At 40.1% G+C, this 20,064-nt stretch overlaps 1 protein-coding gene across 4 annotated transcripts in view; it reads right to left on the reverse strand.

Annotated features, from left to right (window-relative positions):
* Nucleotides 1-20,064, reverse strand: part of LOC122522498 — a 261,578-nt gene that overhangs the window by 91,036 nt on the left and 150,478 nt on the right. For all 4 annotated transcript variants that reach the window (XM_043643703.1, XM_043643694.1, XM_043643685.1 and 1 more), the window contains exon 3: nt 17,384-17,480. In XM_043643703.1, the coding sequence (XP_043499638.1) occupies nt 17,384-17,480 (97 nt within the window). The remainder of the gene's footprint in view (nt 1-17,383; nt 17,481-20,064) is intronic.

The following is a 20,064-nucleotide window of genomic DNA, read 5'->3' on the forward strand; positions in this document are numbered from 1 at the left end:
CGAAGTTGATTCAAGATGATGAATTTGACGAATTATTAGAGATTAACGTTATTCAAACGATTGTATTATACGTTATCTTGACGTAGAGTCGTATAAAATGAAAAAATATATATCGTCAGGGATAATCGTCGAATGATTTTTCATTTCTAATAGAAACAAATATAGTCATGTGAAATGTCATATTCATTTTCAACGGACATATAAATATATCATAGGAAGAACGGAGAGATTTTCTTAGACGGGGGTTAACTCGCGAGCAAATTGATCGTTTTGCGACAGACTACGTAGAATATTTCCCCCCCCCTTCTCCTACTCCCTTCCCATCAAAAGAAAAAACATCTACGGTGTGGAGCATACGTAAAGTCCGAGGACACTGGAAATCGATTTTCAGTTAGCGATCCCTCCCCCCCTCCCCTCCTCACCGATCGATTTTATTTTTCAAGCATGCATAATGCATAACCAAACGCATCATCGTATCTCCATTCTCTATATTGAGAGAGATAGGAAAGAAAGAAAGAAAGAAAGGGACGGTGATATCATCGCGTCTCTCTTCCCCCCTCTCCCCATACCCACACCCTCCCCCGTTACCGTGATTCACTTTTGTATCGAGAACGAGAAGAAAGCTAAAGCTTTCGGTTCTTTTCTTTCGATCCCTCTCATCGACATCAACGACGGCTGCGAGAAGGCGACGAAGGTGACGACACGTGCGCCAAAGTGAAAATATATGGCTTCGCGAGCACGTGAGTCGACTACCCTAAACGCTAAAAGAGATTCTTATAACTCTCGGGTACGAAGAAAAAAATGGAAAAAAGAAAAAATGATATTGATGGTGGCACACTAATCACCTTGTGTTCGTTACTTTACATTATATATTATTATAATAGTTTATGAGAATCATTTGTTTTAGAATTAATTTAAAAAATAATAATGTTTTATATATAATATTTAATATGGAATTATAAAAGAAAAATTAATTGACAATAAGTTTATTATAATCATCTTAAAGTTCTTTTCTAAAATATTTTATATCAGAATATTAATGTTACTTTACATTATATATTATTATAATAGTTTATGAGAATCATTTGTTTTAGAATTAATTTAAAAAATAATAATGTTTTATATATAATATTTAATATATGGAATTATAAAAGAAAAATTAATTGACAATAAGTTTATTATAATCATCTTAAAGTTCTTTTCTAAAATATTTTATATCAGAATACGAATTATTTTCAAATTAATCTAATTGTAAGAATTATTTAAACGTAATAACGATTTTTCATAAAATTCTTCATAAGAAATATGACATTTCGACAATGAAACTTTTCTTTAAGGGATTTACTGATACCAAGATAGGGCGACATAAACAAGGCGAAGGAAATTTGCAATTATGAATCGGGAGTAGAATTTACACGGTTTGCTATCCTTTGGTAACTATAGTCAACCGCATGAATTTCTTCAGTACCGTATGGCCCGTTTCTCTGTTCCACGAAAGTGCACGGGCCCACGCGTACATTCACACGCATACGCACACGCACGTCTTCCGAGTTTCTCGTAGAATTCCAAGTTGAGAGGGTGTGTCACAGGAAAAGTTGAAGGAAGCACAGCTGACGACTATGCAAATGTAAAATTGTCCTCCCTACACTCCCACCTTAAGTTCGATTCGTCGACGTTTCCTACGAATTAGGATCTAAAATTTATTTTTATTCCTTATCAAAATAATTGATATCATTTTATATACTCGAATATTACAAACGAATAATATATTTTAACTAATAAAAATTCTTATATATTTTTAATATATAAATTTTATTCTATTTCTCTCTCTCTCTCTCTCTCTCTCTCTCTTTGATATTATCTAAATATAATATCGTTATAATTTATCGCATAACAATTAGATGTTTCTATGCATAAAAGATTATTCATATTAGCCGAAAAGAAATTTTTCTTCGCAAAGAAAAAACTACTAGTAAGATCAGTCGTCTGTACGAGCTTGGTACAGTACTCAGAACTTATTTCCATATGGGTTCGAACCATTTAGCACAAACATTTTTCCCATTGGTCTAAAAGCATTCTCCTACTGCTTTCTCGATGACATCTAACTTACAATTTAAATAAAAGCAAACACACGTAGGGCACCCTCACAGTGACTGTAGTCGTATGATGTTACTCCGTACGCTTTTTCGGTAGCCACTTTTAAATGCGCAAGAAAGAAAGAGGAAGGTAAGAGGAAGTAAAGAGATGAACGAGAACTTTCAATAGGTCTCAAAGATAGAAAACGTCTCCGGCAGATTTTGGAGGGTGTGATGAATGCTCTTTAACCGTGGAACCAGACGACGGTTCTCCCTCGTTCACTCGGCCAATTCTTGATTCGATACCTTCGCATATAAAAAGAAAAAAAAAAAGAAAAGAATATACAAAAAAAAAATGAAAGACCTCCACAAAAATGCTATACGAGAAATATTTTAAAGACAATTTAAAATCGTAACACACACAATGAAATATTTTTCTAAAAATAAAGGAATACATTGAACAATGAAATAATGCGTATTGTTTATCAAGAATACAAAGATTTACAGTTTTGTTTTGAATTCGCATTAAATAATGTCCCATACGGAGACCATATTTTTGTCAATTGTACTTTTTACTTTTGTTATATTTTATGAATATTTATTCATATCCCTTCGACTACTTAACTTGCACATTAACACATATTTCGTGTATTTTTTAAATCGAATGTTCTTTTAATAAACTTAACAATCGATGTATCTAAAATCATTGCGGCATACTATCGGCAGAATTGCGAACTCTGTGCTCGTAAAATTAATGAACCAGCGAGTTCTCTGTCCCTCTTTTCTCAATCTCTCTTTCCAATACCCTTGCATTCTCTTCTCTTGACCGGACTACGAATCGGATTCCTCCTTTGTACACTCTCTCCTCTGCAACCCTGAGAGCTATTCGTGAACTTCTTTATACCAGGCAATCCGGAACTTGGGTGGATAAACGATAGATTGGCAGACACGTGCTTTGAAATCGATTACTTGCATCATCAACGTGAATACCCAACCAATATCGATTAATCGATTGTACGAGACGATCGCAGCGAAACTGACAGAACCTAACCTAAACGATGATAGAATACTCGTATTAAAACTATTCAAATCTTTAGGATATAAACCCTAATGAATATTTTCATTTAATGATTCGTTAAGAATTGTTCATTATTCTTAGAAACCGTTAAAAAATCGACTCTTAGCGTATTCCAACAGCTGCCGTAACCCCTCGAGTCGGCTTATTTTCCAGTACGACACAATCTGACAGCAAAAGAAAATGGAGACGGATGATTTCCTTTCTCTTGCGACCTAATACCTCGCGTGACATCGGAGCCTTGCTAAAACGATTTCAGCCGGTAAATGCACGGCGCTTACCGTGATTACGGTGCTTAACGCTACTCCTACGTGAGCTCAGCATGCGTGCCAACGTGTACATGTACGTGCGAATGTGTCTGTACGCGTGTTCGTGTAACACATACACACATATATACATATATATCAACATATCCGCGGCTGCCACGTAGCTTCTGAGCATAATTTAAAGCGATACGTTGGGGTTCTGCTAACTTGCTTAGCGCAACCTCAAATAGAACCGTAGGTCGTGAAATTTCCTCTGGCGTTACGACCAGAACGAGACGGGGGTCTTCTCCTTCTCCAACCGATTCCTCTTTTCCCTCTGGGCTATATAGAAAGGGCTCAGTTACAAGATCCCGTTAGTCGAAAGAATCCCTCTTTTCCAATCCCATCGATGCAAAGAATCTAAAATATATATTTTTTACGAGCACGGTATTAGACGAATTTTCAACCATTTCATCAAAATCCTCATCCATGTGTTGCTTACTCGATTACAACGATACTCTACGGTATTCTTCTCTAAATCGTAGTCAACGCTTAGAACGTCAGTTAGGACATTCCACAGTAATCAGGAATACAGGATAGGGGTGGTTTGATACCAATGGATGTAATTGTGGTCGACGTACTTAACGACCGATTACACACCGATATAACGACCCATTAACGGAATTATGTGCGGTTTAATACGTCAACTGTCTGCTCGGTGTTCTTCCCGTCTCTCGTCGCAGGTTTAACGCACTTATGAAATATCTCGTTGAATAAGATAAACCTTAGTTGTGTTATTATGTACCATCAAACGTATTCAAACTAAAACGAACTATGGACACGAGCGAATAATTTGTCATTTGAATCGAAAGAGCAAAAAAGAAAAACAAAAAACAAAACGAAAAGAATGAATTTTTTTACAAGACAGGTTAATAACAATAAACTAAAGTTCGTCGAATCGTCTAGAAGTAATTTACTCGTCGGAAGTAATTTCCTACGACCAAAAAGCTAGAGCTTGTAATTTCAAATATAGACCGACAACAATGAACCGATGACAACGTTGTAGAGGATCCTCTCTCTTTGGCTAGGAACAGCAGTAGCTAGCTGCTAGTGCTCGAGGGCGCTTTGGGGCCTATAATCATGCGTCTTGATTAGTGCTGTGCGCTCAGTGATCACCCTTGGCCTCTAATGCTTCTCTTTGGTTCGCTCCGATCCTCTCTACGATCCCCCTTCTCGTGCTTGTCTCGCATCTTCTAGCGTAGAACAAACTTACTAATATTCCTAACCTACCAGTTTGACTCGACTCGACTGCGAATACAACCCCCCACACCCCGAACCCTACCCATAAAACGGAAAATTTACGATCTCCTACCTAAAAATAAATTCTTTCATAATCGATCTATCGTTTTTTCTTTTTCTTTTCTTTTCAAAAGAAAAATATTTCACACAGGGAAACTAATTAACTGGTCGTTTATTTTGAATACTCGTATTATCTCAGGAATTCGTAATTTTGTTCTTGCGTAATCGAGCGCGGCCACAAATAGTTGTAGTTGGTGCAAAAGGAGGTTGGTGTAATACACAACGAAAGAGAAAGGGAAAAGGCAAGAGAGAGAGAGAGAAGGAAAAGGAGAAGGAGGAAAGTCCTGGCAAAGCAGAAGATTAAGCAAATCGACGGTCGGTCGGCGTTTAAGGTCCTAGTCAATGGTGCGGAAGAGACGCGGAAGGAGTAAGGCCGAGTAAGCAGGTTATAGCAGTGGTCGAAGCCACACACAGCGCGGCACAGATGGATAGGTAAGATAGAAACTGGTTTGGGCGTACCAAACTGATACAATTAGATGTGATCTTAACGCCATAACTCAGGGCTAATCTCGGGGTCTGCCTTGGCTGGGGTAAATCTGGCCTTCCGGCCAAGGTGCGACTCACTTCATTATTCATCCCGTTCTGCTACCGAGCCGCGATTATCGTTCGCTATCCGTACCGGATGTACCTTATACCTTGGTCCGACCTATCGAAGCAAACCGGTCGCCACCTTGTATTAGCGATTGTTCGCGAATTCTATCGGAATTCGTAGGAAAATTTAACAAGAAGATTCCTTCAAGTTTCAATTGAACGCGGATAAATATTTGATATATTTATTATTTATATGATAATCGATTGAAAATTAAAATGGAATATATAATATTTTTTTTTCATTAAATATAATAATTGTTTTGAATTTATTTTTGTAACTTATTAGAAATAACAACATCCGTTTTTAGACGGAAACGTGACACTTTTTCATTCTTAATAAATCGTAAACTCCATCCGCTGTATAAAGGAGATCATACTAAAGTCTCGCCAATGGCTGCTGCCCTTCCTTCCCCTCGGTTTTCTCTTTTTCTGTTATTGACTGAAGTTCGTTTATGTACTCGCATTTTACGATGCCACTAAAGTCGCAGGAACGACACGGTTACCGACACCGGTCGGTTAAAAATAAAATGCTGCCCTTTGCTACATCTCGTAGGAGCCCTACGTTCCCTCCCTTTCCACTCGTGCTCTCTCTCTCTCTCTCTCTCTCTTTCTTTTTTCTTTCTTTTTTTGCCCGCTATAATGCGCCTCCCCGTCAATCGAGCAAACGAGATTTTTTTAAACTTTTGACCTCGTTAAAAGAATAGGACCCAGCAGTCCTGTAACGATTCTATATTCTTCGAAGAGATTCTTACCCTTCTTACGTTCTCATTCCCGTCATTTCATTATTTACGATCAAAACTCCTTATTATACTTTACTACGTATGATTACATCAACCTAAAGAAACTAACCTTATCCGACCAAAAAAATTATGACTCATACCTAGAAACAATTATAGAAATATTTTTTCCGTTCGATATAACGTGCCTCGAGTAGTTATCTAATAATAAAGATATCCGCGAGACTGGCTAACTTAGCGAATCGTACAGAGATCAATTTGTCTTGATAACAAGTTACATGACTTGGAAATATACAACGATAATTTCTGACCCATTTACCCAAATGTACCGAATGTATTCTCATATGGAATCAAATATATTAGGCGGATACTAAAAAGGACAAATAAATTTCATAAAGAGATAGAATAAAAGGAGGAAGGAGATACGAGAGTTAATCGTACGTTCGCAAGGAAAGCATCTAACGTTTCCGTTAGACTCTCTATGCGGTTACGTAAACTGTGCATAGGCGAGGAAATCAGGAACGATAACGATCGGCCGCCCCAATCGTTATTTGCATGCATGTAGAATATGATAGAGGTGTTACACACACATACACACACACACACGTACATACACGAACTAACACATACCTTTTCGTACAAGAAACCTGTCGTGTACGGATTTAAGTAAAACTATACTTGGTCATCACCTTTGAACGTTTAGCAAAGGGTCTCGTATATACATATATATATATGTAAGTATACAACGGTATATTTGCTGAGGTAAACGAGCGCGAAGTTCCTCTTTACCTTTAGGCTTACTTTTAATTCCATTAAGTGACATCGCTAAGGTTGCTTCTCATTCCTAAAGGCCGTTTCTCTGACCTTCTATCAGGTTTATCGTACCTCTTCTTCTTACCAATGAGACACGGAAAGGATCTACGACTCTTCAACGAAAGTGAAGGATAGAGATAGAGAAAAAGAGAGAGTAAAACAGAGAGAGAGAGAGATTCGCTTAAACCTGGCAAGTAGTCTGCCGCAGGCTGCAGCCCAATGACTAACCCTTTGAGAACGCAGTTATCCGTAGAAGAGATCTCTCTGCTGTGCTCAGGATCCGACCTCCTGGCAAACAACCAAAAACTTAATGAGCGTTGAGAGTCGACCTAACCTCGGTATGGTGAACGCGGGAAACGCGATTAACAAGAATAGCCACGATAACCGATTCAGTTCCTTATCTTCGTATCGGAACGTTTCAAGAGAGTTTAATGGTAATCTCGATGGAAGAACTTTTCACGAAATATACCAAATAATGAATTAATTAATTAACATCTCTACAAAACGGTCTCCTTGATTCTCCTCATTTTTCATCTTAATCCTTCATTTTTCGTCATAAAAATCAAATTTTTACTTAAATTAAATACGTCTGTTTCTCGAGACAATGCAATGAGGGAGATTGTTTCTCGGATGATAACAAACAACTGTTTCCAAGAAGGGAAATTCGAGTACTTCTGGTACCTGTGGCTTCACTCATTTTCCACGACAAACAGGACACAATGGTGCGAATTAGCGTCGTCGTAGGATACATATAACGTCATATCGTTTGTATCATCAGTATATTTGATGGCGCGTAAGGTACAGCAGTGTAGCAAGGCAGTCGTATCCAATACGTTTGTCTTCGTACGGAAACGGGGTAGCCGCTTTGTGCCATCAGAGTGATTATATTGCCGTAGTAACGTAGAGTCGTATGCGTATGAGGAGGAGGGGGGTGGTGGGAAGGGAAGGAGAGAGATCAACAGCCGTTCCACGTATCTCACTGATATATAGAACGTATTCTCTTGATTGTCGAGTAACGTTTGCAAATCAGGGACTTAGTATAAAGCTTGTTTTAACTAAACTAACTCGCGTGTATGTCTCTCTCTCTTTTTTTCTTTGCTTTATTTCAAAATTTGTTTTCTAAATTTAAAGAGAAATTTTCTCCAAGACCGAGAAGTATTTTCCCCTTAATCCAAGATCTTATCCCAACCCCTATAGTCCTTTCAAAAGTGCGACGAGTGCTCGTACCAGAATCGCTACGAACCCACACCCCATCTCTTTTCCATCCCTTTTCTTTCTCACAAACTCCCTTTCCTGTTCTCTTCCTTCGAGTTCTTTATCAAGCCGCGAGAGAAACGTTTCGCGGTAACGCCGACGTCGTCGTCGTACTACTAGCGTGGTCTGCTGGCTGGCTGGCTGGCTGGCTCTGGAGTTGTATTTTTTTTTTTTTACGATATTATTTATGATATTAATTTCGCCCCGGTAACGCCGGCCCCAACGGGAGTTGTAAAGCGGACCGAGGTGCTGTGCTTCTTCCCTCTTCCTGCGATATCATTGTCTCGAGCAGCGACGGCATATCCCAGACGTACGGAAAGGGAAAGAAAAGGGTTCTCCCACCAATGCTCTCTGCTCTCCTCTGTTCTGCTCTGCTCTGCTCTGCTCTGTTCGTGAATAGTGGCCCTCTCTTCTGCAGGAGCCACGACTCTCTCTTTCTCTCTCTCTAAGAGGAAGAGTCGTTGCCGGTGTTTTCGGATGAAAAGGAGGAAGTCTTTCTCTTTCTCTCGCTCATTCCCTTTTCTCTTTCTTACTTACTCTTACTCTGAACTACTACGCACCGAGAAGAGGATTTCCTCGTTCTCAACTGGCACTAGGAGAGGAGTCCCTCTCCTACTTCAAGAAAGGATCTCACGACGAACCGTGAAAATTCCATGAGGGTCGAGTGACATTCCTTTGAGTGTTTGGTAGAAATCTTCCTTACTAGTTCGAGTTTAAGGTATTAAAGAAGGTACTTTCGTAAGTTATATCGTTACTCTCGTACGAGTCAAATCATTATATATCCAATATCGTTATATTTATTTAAAAAAAAAGAAAAATTCGATCGAGAGATCGTTTTACAAGTGAAGCAAAACAAAAATATCGAAGATTTAGGATTGGGATAGGAAAAGAAGAAGAAAAAGAAGAGAAAGAGGAGGAAGCAAATACGAAGGAACTGTTCTCGGGATAAGAAAAATTTCAAACGGTTCCTTCTCGTCTTCCAAATTACTTTCTTAAGGTAAAAAAAGAAAAAGATCGGACGGAGGAGCGCGAAGCCGAAATGATAGGCGGCCGTGAGATAAAAGGCAAGCAAGATTTGCGCTTCGATTGTCGCTAAAAGCTCAAAGCCACATTAATCTCTCGGTAATTACGTCACCTCTGGTTATACCCCAAGGAAGTCTACCTAACGGTCGAAGACACTGTTTCCGGAAATTTTCATCGTGTTCGAGAACAAAGCAAATACGATTCGTAGTAGAACGAGATTTTTTTTCCTCTTTGATTACTTTTTGAAGTTATACTTCTTTTGGCGCGTTTGGGAAAATGTAATGGGGAGTGATTTTGTTCCGAGCGTCTGGAAAAACGACACCATGAAGTTTGTCGGTATTTAACGACGCGCGGCAAAACGATTTCAAGTATACGGCATGAAGTTGTCTTTCTTTTCTTCTTCCCCTTTTTTTCTCAAGCGGGTCACCCATCCAAGTACTAACCGTACGCAGCGCTGCTTTACTTAAATGATAGAAGCGAGAACTAATGCTGTAACCGCGCCATGGCTGTTGACGCGTCAAGTAATTCGATATATATTTCTTATATTTAGTGTGGACTGATATCTATATTTTGATATTTTCTTTTTCTTTTTTTTATTCTTTCTTATATATATAATAATTATTATTTTTTTCTTTTAAGTTATTTTTTTCTTTGAAGTTTTTTTTGAAGTTATTGAGGTTATGTTCGTTTTGGTACGGCAAAGAAGTATAACTTCTTACGTGCGTACATAAATACACACACCAGTTTTTTCCTCTTTGATTACTTTTTTTTCTTCCATTACTTATTTCCCTTTTAATCGTAAGATTTTCCTTCATTTTCCTTTTTCTTGATTGGATTATTTTCATACAATCAAACTCAGATATAAACGCGCAAATACAATTTACATTTTATCGCGCGAAATAGCAGATCCAACGGGAAATCGTCTTCATTCGTAGGATGTTCTGAAGCCCTGCTTTTCCCTTAGGAAAGGGAAAGAGCGTTTGCACGAGTAAGGCAGCAACGTTATGGTAGACCGCAAAACCAACAAACGATATGCGTTAGGAGACTATGGGTCGAACGTATCGCGTAGGTATTCTACTGCAAAACCAGCTTCCAACAATTTACTATCAAACCCACGAAAATATCGCCTTTTCCTCATTTACAAATAAATATCGTGTGCTATTTTCATGAATTCTCGAAAGACAGACGAATCAGAAATTGGAGATGTTAATATTGATATACGTATAGAAATGTATGTATGTATGTATGTGTGTATATGTGTATGTATCTATATGCGAAAGAGAGAACTTTGGAACGGATACGTTTCGAAGGGAATCATCTCTGAAGCAACGATAGCATAGCCTAATCACAGAGTCAGCTAATATAATGACTAGGTGGTGCGCGCAAGAGCAAACGACGGCTATGGCCCGGAGCTATTCCTCCATCGGTGTGAGAAATCGGTTCAGGTATCGTTTACCACATCGAACGTCGCTCGGTTTGACGCTAATTCGACTTACCGTCAAATAATTTACACGAATTTTTTTCCTATACAAGATTATTCGAATAATCATATTGAAAGAATAAAAGAAAATAATAATAATAAAGAGATACGTTTTTATATCGTTGGTAAAATAAAAAAAATAGTCGAATTGTTGAAAATTCGCAGAAGATTTTAACCAACGATATCTCAAAAATATCTGAAATATAATTATTGTTTCTAATTCGTGTCAAAGGTGCAAAGAAAGAAAAAAAGATTTGTCCATCTCTCGAGCAAATTGCGTCCTCTCGTAAACTTCAAGGCGTACAGTCAATTTTGAAGCCATCTGGTCTTGGTATTTCGTATCTCGGTTCCCTTAAGGGCCTGTCCTCGGGGCAACGGTCAGCCGTTGCGGTCAACTACACAGCTTGTCTGACTCGCCTTCGTGCTTCGGGTCCTTTGGTGATTAACGAGAGGTCAAACCTACCGCCACCCGAAGCGCGAGCAAATACTCTCTCTCGTGAAATTGAGTTCCAAAGCGAGTCCTGATTGAGGTACCCGCCATTGCGGCCATGACGAGGAACAACCTGACTTCACGTAGCACAAGGGATACTACTACTACTTTTGAATGATTCCAAGAGAGAAAATCTAGAAATTCGTCAAATTCGTAAAAGTAAAGTACTCGAGTCGAGAAGAATTAAATGATTTCTGCCAATTACCAAAAATCCAAATGAATAAAATAAAACAAGGACAACGTATATTCCTCCAATAGAGAACAATCTAATACCAAAGATTCACGCTTAGAAGAAATGAGAGACAATATATATCGAAAGGAAGAACTTATATTATTCGTTAGCCGGTAGTTCGAAGACGAGAGTTTATTAGTCAATACAGAATACTTACTGCCACATCCTATCGGAATAAGTGTCCACCGAAAGAAAGAGGTTCGTGCTAGCTCGGCACTTTATCGGATTAGTCAGTCGCGGTAAAAGCGTTCTAGGAATAAGCACCCCCGAACAATCCGTTAATTCGCTCGGACTGCTTTCTTCTTTTTCTTTCAGCGTTGATATTAATCGGTCGGAGCATCCGCAACTACATCTCTTAGTTTCACGAAAAATATCATCTCTCTTGTCGCGAGCTTGGAATATTACTCTCCGAACTCCGTGTAACCCGAATTATTATTATTATTATTATTATTATTATACGCTTTGATTCTCTTCTCTATTTGATTTAATTATCTCTTTTTACCACGATGATAAAGAAAAAGGTATACGCGCTCGAATCCACGATCCACATCCAAAAAAACATAAACGAGACGCGTGTGCGCGTGTCTTTTGTCTATTTTTTTGTTTATTCCTGGAAAAAACTAACTTTTTCTTTTTCCTCAAATGTTCAGGAATTGTTTATTCAGAAACATATCAGTTGCGCGTTGATCGCAAATAGGAGAGGAGAAGGACGAAATAGGCGTCGAGGTTGGGGGGGGAGGGGGAGTGCAGAAGTAAAAGTGAGGGCGAGGAGGAGATGGGGGGTGGACGAAGGGAAGGTGCAGGAAAGCGAGAGAGCCGCGTGAATGGCGCTTCCGGTGGGACGGCGAGCGAGGTCCGCAGGGTTTCGCAGACTCCTGCATCCGGTCGAGCATCCGGCGTTGCTACCCTATCGAAAACCGGCCCCGGATCTCGCAGTGTTCGTCGTCCACCCTCCTCGACGACGACGACGACTACGACTACGACGACTACGACGACGAGTATCTCTTTCTCTCTCTTTCCTCTCCTCTGTCCAGCCAGTCCAGAGTTTGAGTCTCGCGTACAGTATACCCACTGGCGTTCGTTAATTAAGATATCGATTCTTATTGTCCGCACTGCTGCCGAGTCGAGCGGACGTCCTGGCCGGCGCCCGATTTCACGCCCACGATCCACATTACTTCTTCGTGAAAACCGATCCACCATGTTAACGGGTCCTCTCTTTCCTCGCATCCAAGTCTTCGTCGTTCTGTCTCGTTACGCTTGGTTACTATTTCTTCTAACCTAGACTATTCGATCGATTTTTCTACCATTGGCAAAATCCTCATCGATATTCCGCGACGAGTTTATTCTTAAAACATTTGAAAAAAAATATATATATGGATCTGAAAATATTTGAATAAAAATAAAAAATATTTGACAAAGAGTTGGCACGCGACTGCTACAGCTGGAACCTTGATTTTCTCAAAACCATCTGTGGAAAACCTCGAGAAGGGAAGGATCGTAAAGGATGACCAGGGTTGTCACCTGATATATATCTTTATGGTCGCTCGAGCGAGCCCTCTTTAACCCCCTCCTCCCCTCTCTCCTCTCCCCATCCCTCTTTCTCTCGCTTACTGCCCTAAAGGATCGTTTCCACTATCCAAAACGGACCTTTCCTTGGGTTTTCCTCGCTGAGGTGGTACTACCACCACCGTGTTGGTTTGCTATGAGCGAGCGTGTAAAAAGCGTTGTTGGAAGAGGGAGAATCGCGTAATTATGAGGATTAATCTTAAGTCCCGTAAAGTCCACCACTTGTGGAGCTTGTTCCCTTTTCTCTGTGTCGCGATATCTCGTTCTTCTCTCTCTCTCTCTCTCTCTCTCTCGATTCTTCTTTCAATAGACCGATAGAAAGAGAATTTTATCAAACAACTCAACAAATCATTAACCCATAAAATTCATTCCAAAACTAAGCTTCGATACGAAGAAAATATTTGAATGAATATATCAATAAGAAAATAGTAGGTTACGTTGAATCAACAAATTTCCAAACTCTTACTTAATTCTTTAAATATATACATATATATATATATATTTTTGTAAGCATTCCCATGATGATTCTTTTACCCTTCGTCTCTTTTACATTTCGAGCACATAGGTATCATGGAGTAGGTAGTACGTACTCGTATGTAGAATGTCGAAGCTACAGGTGTCAGCGAGAGCAGTATTTTTCAGTGAGCGAGCTCACAGGGTATGGGCGATAGAAGAAGAGAGCGTAGGGTAAAGAGCAGACAGAAATGGGATGAGGAACTGGAAGAGGGAGCTAGAGAGAGAGAATGAGAGAGAATGAGAGAGAGAGAGAAAGAGAAAAAGACGTTTCTCCGCGGGAAGGGTAGCAGAGTGCCGGCACGCACGTTGAATCTGCTAAACGTTCTCGCTCGTGCGTGAAATGCCTCGATATCACTGTTTTATTTCGACTCGTTCGTTCATCGTTGCTCTCTCGCTCCCATGCAATTCCGTCCTTTTTACCCTCGTCCCGTTTGCCACGACCGTTCGTTCGCTCACGCAACCCTTTCTCTCTTTTTCTCTCTCTCTTTCTTTGTCACTTGCTCTCTTTTCGTCCTCGTGCTCGTTCGCACAGATTTGATGACCCTTCGATGCGATTTTGCTTGATCATTGAAATCGCTCAGCGATGAATTATACTCCTCTTCCTCCGCAGGAAGGTTCTTTCTTTTTTTTGCTCGGTTAATTCGACTAACATTCGAACGAAAAATACCACGAAACGTCCTCGAAATCAAACGAAGCCGAACGCAAATTAGCCTTTTTCAAAATAATACTTATTTATATACGTTTGAAACGTATTACTTTTCCCAAGTGGGCACTTGCCTGCCTGCCTGCCTGCCTGCCTACTTGCCTGCCATTTTCCCCTCAACGAATATAATAATCCAAAGAATTCAATAGCTTGGCCCATGCAATTTTTCAATGAGAGAGAGAAAGAGAGAAAGAGAGAAAGGTAAATTTGTCGAGAGTATCCTCTCTTTCTTTTTCTTTTTTTTTTCATAATAAAGAGATATTTTTGCGTTTGACAGGGAGCACGATTGGGGATAATGAAACGTCGATGGAAAAAAAAAAGTCGACGAGTCGATAAATCGCAGAATGGCTCCTCCGGGCGATTTAATTAATAATTATCGGTCCGAAAACGAACGCCTAGGCACAATGGCGATACTTCCTCCTTGGGTAATCCTCGGAAGATTAACGAGCCTGCACCGTCAGAGTATCCTCTCCCTCTTTCTCCTTCATTCTCCTTCTCACTCATTCCATCTCTCTCTCTCTAATTCTCTCTCTCTTGTAGCCGCAAGACGCCAGGGCGCGCCTTGCGGTGGTTGCGGCAAGAACCCCTCGCCGTACCGCATTAACGCAATTATGAATTTGTCGCGTTGGGATCTGACAATACAAGATGTTGCTACCATTCCCCTGCCACGACGTACCTCTCTCTCCTACCTCTTGTCGTTACATGGTCCCTCGCCTATATCTTCCGTGTCTACACTAAAACCAACGTTAAGTCCTATAAATATAACCCGCCGAACGTAATGCTTAAACACTGTTAACAGACGAAAGACACAAAACTAACTTCGATGACACTTTATCTTCGAGTCTAAGAAAATTTTAATCTTCCTTTAATAAATGATAAATCTAATATAACAGTGTATATTATAAAACAACTGAATTATATTTTAAATATAGGTTTTGATGCTTCTTCGGGTAACTAAACGAGTCCGATTTTCTTGTGTACTCGTTAAATATTCTGACCGGAAGACGAAAGATCAAATATAGTTTTGAATAACCCTAACTTTGTTTCCAAAGGGTGTCTTGGCGATAGTAGAAGTACTAGTAGCAACGGGTAGCACCAGCATCAGCAGCAGCAGCAGCAGCAACTAACGGCGGCAAGAGTGGTTACAACGAAGATGGTGGTGATGGTGGTGTGCGGAATAAGAGCTATGAGAGAGAGAGAGAGAGGGAGACGAAAAGAGCTTTCTGATAGCGGTAGAGGTACCATGCGGTAGCATAGAACGGATGGAACGAGAGGATCGTTGCGGCTCGCCACAGGCAACTGCTGCGACCTGTTCCTCGCGACAAATTCCACCTAGCTCGACCGTGGTCCCTCTTCGTCTACTTTCCATTCTCTTAGCCACATCGAGCCGAACTACCTTCACCACACTTACCCGCCATCCACCTCCCCCTCCTTCTACCTTTATACCATCAACCATCTTCGCACACTTTGACTATCCACCAGGAATTTACAATGCGCGAGAAAATCAATCGACCTAACGACCGACAGAACAGCCGAGCCATGCAAGAAACCAAGGCTAGCTACCCTTTCCCTTTCCCTTTCCTTTCCTTTCCTTTCCTTTCCACCCTCCTCCTCCTCTCCCCAACCCCATGCTACTCCTTCAACCGACCTGAGTCTGCCACGTTATAGGGAAATGGGTTGGCTGGTCTAAGCACGGAGCTCGGACGATGAGCTGTAGGAGAGTACCTAGGTCGACCCTTAATATCGTAAGAGCTGAATCCACGCAAACAACCCGGGTACGGTCCTAACGTAACCTTCGGTTAAGCACTGGAAAGCCCCCGGTGTGTTGCCGCTTCGACCGCCGCTGGCCCTATTATCGCTGCTAACTAATAAGGGACCTAATTGAAACGTCGGCCTTTTGTTTTCGATACTCGACCATGGGGCTCTCTCTCTCTTTCTCTCTTCCAAAAGGTTATACGATCTCGAAACCGTCTGAAACCACCCAGGGCCAATGGTCATCGAAAATGCTTCCTCGAGTACGAATCGTTTGTTACAATACGTCGAGATACAATTAGTTTATTTAAATTTTATTATTAATTAAATCCTATGAACAATTGTTCAGTAATATATATTATACATAATCGTAGAAGTATACGAAATCTCTGTAATAACCATGACTATTTTCTTTCGAAAGCTTGTAATAGAGGTGGAAAAAAAAGTTTGATCAAAATAACGACCAAGAACAGATCATTTTCATTAGCTTTCATGTAGTTCGTCGACGTGAACGTAGACGAACGGCGACAGCATCGACAACGATCGTCTACGTTCACGTAGACTGACGCAACACACGAAGAGGACTTATGTATTTTGTATTCTACGTGCACCAACGTACAATACGTATACGTATATACCTTTCTAGCTTACCCGATGCATGCCCACTCGATGTAGTAGGATATTATTCCTGGTGGACGCAATCATATTAGTTTCCAAAGTTATTAGAATATTTATGCGAACCCGTCGCGAGGTTATGCATGATAGCAGGGCCTTGCCCTCTCTTCTGTCTCGCGGTATCGAATCACCCACCACCACCACCACAACCACCACTACCACCATCATCGACTACTATTTGCAACCCCTACTACTACAAACCACTGGTGGAGAGTTTTACCAGGATCTCTGAAGAAAAATCGTTTCCCTACGATTGTCATTTTTCTCATGTAATTTTTCTTCGATATTTCTTCTTTTGCGGATTTTTATTGTTAAACGAGTTTATTCGACAAATTTCACGAATCGACGTTTGACACTATCTTGCCGTAGAAAGAACGGAGAGAAAGAAAGAAAGAAAGTAAGCGGTTTTTTCGTAGAAAACTTTTGCTATTCTCCAATGTTCCTTTACGTAACTTCGAAGCACCGATGCACGAGACGGGATATCCCAGCGTTACGATATTAAACGCTAGAAGAGTAGTTTTTCCACGACGCAGAAAACTTTTCGTTCGCATGACAGAGAAACGAGAAGAAAAAGACGATCGAGGGTGTGTGTGTATATATGTGTGTGTGTGTGTGTGTGTGTGTTGCTCAGAAAGCGAGACGAAAGTGCTCGCGTAGTCTGCGGAGGCCAACGGAAGCGACGGCGAATATTCCTAAAATTCTTATAGACATGATTGAAAAAAATATGTTGCCTTCGGAAGCTTATTTTTAAAAAAAAAAAAAAAGAAAAGAAACAGACCGACAAAAAAAAATCTTACCTTGCTGGCGTGGGTTTAGACTGGCTATTTGCGAGACTGCAGATTGTTGTTGTGGATCTTCCAAAAGTCCGCTTTGCCGTGATTTGCTCAAGTACAACTGAAATAAAACAAATAAAAAACCATCATATAACATTGCAACGATGTATCGAATCAACCATAGAAATTAAATCGAAAAACGTAATAGTATATTGAAATTTAGCAGCCCAATCATATCCCCTTTAAAATAAATATCTTTCAAATTCGATTATCTTAAGTTCCTTTTTATCGATAAATAAAATAAAAAGAAAAGAAACGTTTCTCTCCTTTTTCTGTCATCGTTGAGCTTCTTTTTCTAGTCTTTTTTTTTTCTTTTCACGATTTTGCCCTTACGTTTTGTCTCGATCTTAGCCTCTTTCGCCAATAAGGAAGTCCCTAACCGTCCGATCATAGGATTTGGGTAACCCGATCACGTACTAAGGGTGAACCATCTCCTTTAATATCAGAAACGATTCGGACCGAGTTGCCTCCGTATAAAATAAAGGGCTGACATGCGAGAGCATGGTGTGTGGAGAAACGAGGAAAGGAAGAGCAAGTGCCCTTGCTATGGGGATGCCTAGCACAAGCGAGTGAACGAATACACGAACGAATACGAACGAACGAGAGAGGACCGTCGAGTGGAAGTGTAGTTTCAACACTGCGGTGAGGGATGACTGAGCGAGTCGGTTAAACGCGCGTCTTCTTTCATAAATTTCGAAAGGGGGCTTTAGGATAAAGCTTTAGAATACATCGGTCGATCCGTTATCCAGTCTGACGTAGGAAGATAGCGTTAAACGGAACCTTCTATGAATAGTTTTCTTCATCGAAATGGCTCTTTCATTATCGAACTTATCACTTTTTCCCATATAACGACACATTTAGTTTTCTTTTGAAGTTATACTTCTTTTAACGCGTTGGGGAAAATGTAATGAGGAGTGATTTTGTTCCGAGCGTCTGAAAAAACGACACCATGAAGTTTGTCGGTAATTACGACGCGCGGCAAAGCGATTTCAAGTATACGGCATGAAGTTGTCTTCTCTTCTTCTTCCCCCCTTTTTTTCTCAAGCGGGTCACCAATCCAAATACTAATCGTACTCAGCGCTGCTTTACTTAAATGATCGAAACGAGAACTAATGCTGTAACCGCGCCATGGCTGTTGACGCGTCAAGTAATTCGATATATATTTCTTATATTTAGTGTGGACTGATATCTATATTTCGATATTTTCTTTTCTTTTTTTTATTCTTTCTTATATATAATAATAATTATTTTCTTTTTTAAGTTATTTCTTTTCTTTGAAGTTATTTTTCGAAGTTATTTTTGATGTTATTGAGGTTATGTTCGTTTTGGTACGGCAAAGAAGTATAACTTCTTACGTGCGTACATAAGTACACACACCAGTTTTTTTCTTTTTTTTTTTTTTAAACAAAATTCACAAGATTTTACTCGTACTTTTGTAATTTGAATATATTGATTTAAAACCGAAGGAAAAAAGAAAAGAAAATATTTCTCGATATAACGTAAGATCGGATAAATAATTATTGTTATTTATACGTGTACGAGGTAGGGGGAGGGTGGGGGAAAGAAAGAAGACTGATCAAATAAATATGTACGATATATTTTTATCGTTTTTAGGGTATCGTGAAAAAGATATTTGATAGGAAGGAAGGAAGGAAGGCTGTTGCTTTGCCTTTCGCGTCATACATTTGCACGTTATAAGAAAAGACACGCGGAGAAAAAAAACTTACTGCGTCGATGGCAAGATGCAATATGAAAGTAGAGGAAAGCGTAAAGGAAAAAAAAAGAGTGTTAGGAATGGTCATAAATACGTCTAGAAGATCGCACAAATCGCTCGTTCGAGGCCAATCTCCTTCGATGTTTTTCCTACGAAAGATACGAGAGGGAACCCTTCTTCGTCTCTTCGAAGAGATACGCGCCAAGACATTTCCTTCCCCCATATACGCAACACATAGAAATAGATCCATGTGTACGCATATAACGTCCAGTAATATAACACTTGCGATATGGAAAGCTAAAAGAGAGAGAAGGATGGAGAGTGGTAGGAAACGTAAAGGGAACGCGGTTTTCGAGAGGCAGCAAGATGGTGGCTAAAGGAAAAACCAAACCAGCCAGAAAGCCAGTCCAATTTCTCAAACTTGTCCAATCCGCGTCGTATGCAAAATCAATCACTCGCTACCCTTAGCCGTATTTCCCCTCGTTGGCCATCGTCGTTGCCACACCGTAGAGAGAGAGAGAGTGGTTTTGTGATTTTTCCGGAATTTAAAAACGTCCGAGAGACTATTTGACTTTTGGAATGAGCAAATGTTAGGTAGAAAAAAAAAAGAAAGAAAGAAGAAAAGAGAAAAGTTGAGAGTATCATTTTCTCGTCTCTTTGAACATTTCCAATTTCCATAGGTCGATCGAGTCCATCCTAGTTAATCGGCACTCGATGAGTTTCCCAATCCGTAATAGTGATTTTCAAGGCCCCGACCATGCTAGTACAGCTCGAAAAAAGTAATTTGTCCTTTGGGACGCGAACTTCAAAGTATTCACGGTACATTTGTTACACGAGCGGCTTGGCTTTTTTCTGTACCACTCTGCAGGACTTGTGTCCTGTCCTTTTCTACTTTCCGTTCTCGCTTATCAGACTTGCTGATTTTTTCCCG

This window comes from Polistes fuscatus, unplaced genomic scaffold (genome assembly GCF_010416935.1).
Source record: "Polistes fuscatus isolate 324 unplaced genomic scaffold, CU_Pfus_HIC Scaffold1, whole genome shotgun sequence".
Classification (NCBI taxonomy): Eukaryota; Metazoa; Arthropoda; class Insecta; order Hymenoptera; family Vespidae; genus Polistes; species Polistes fuscatus.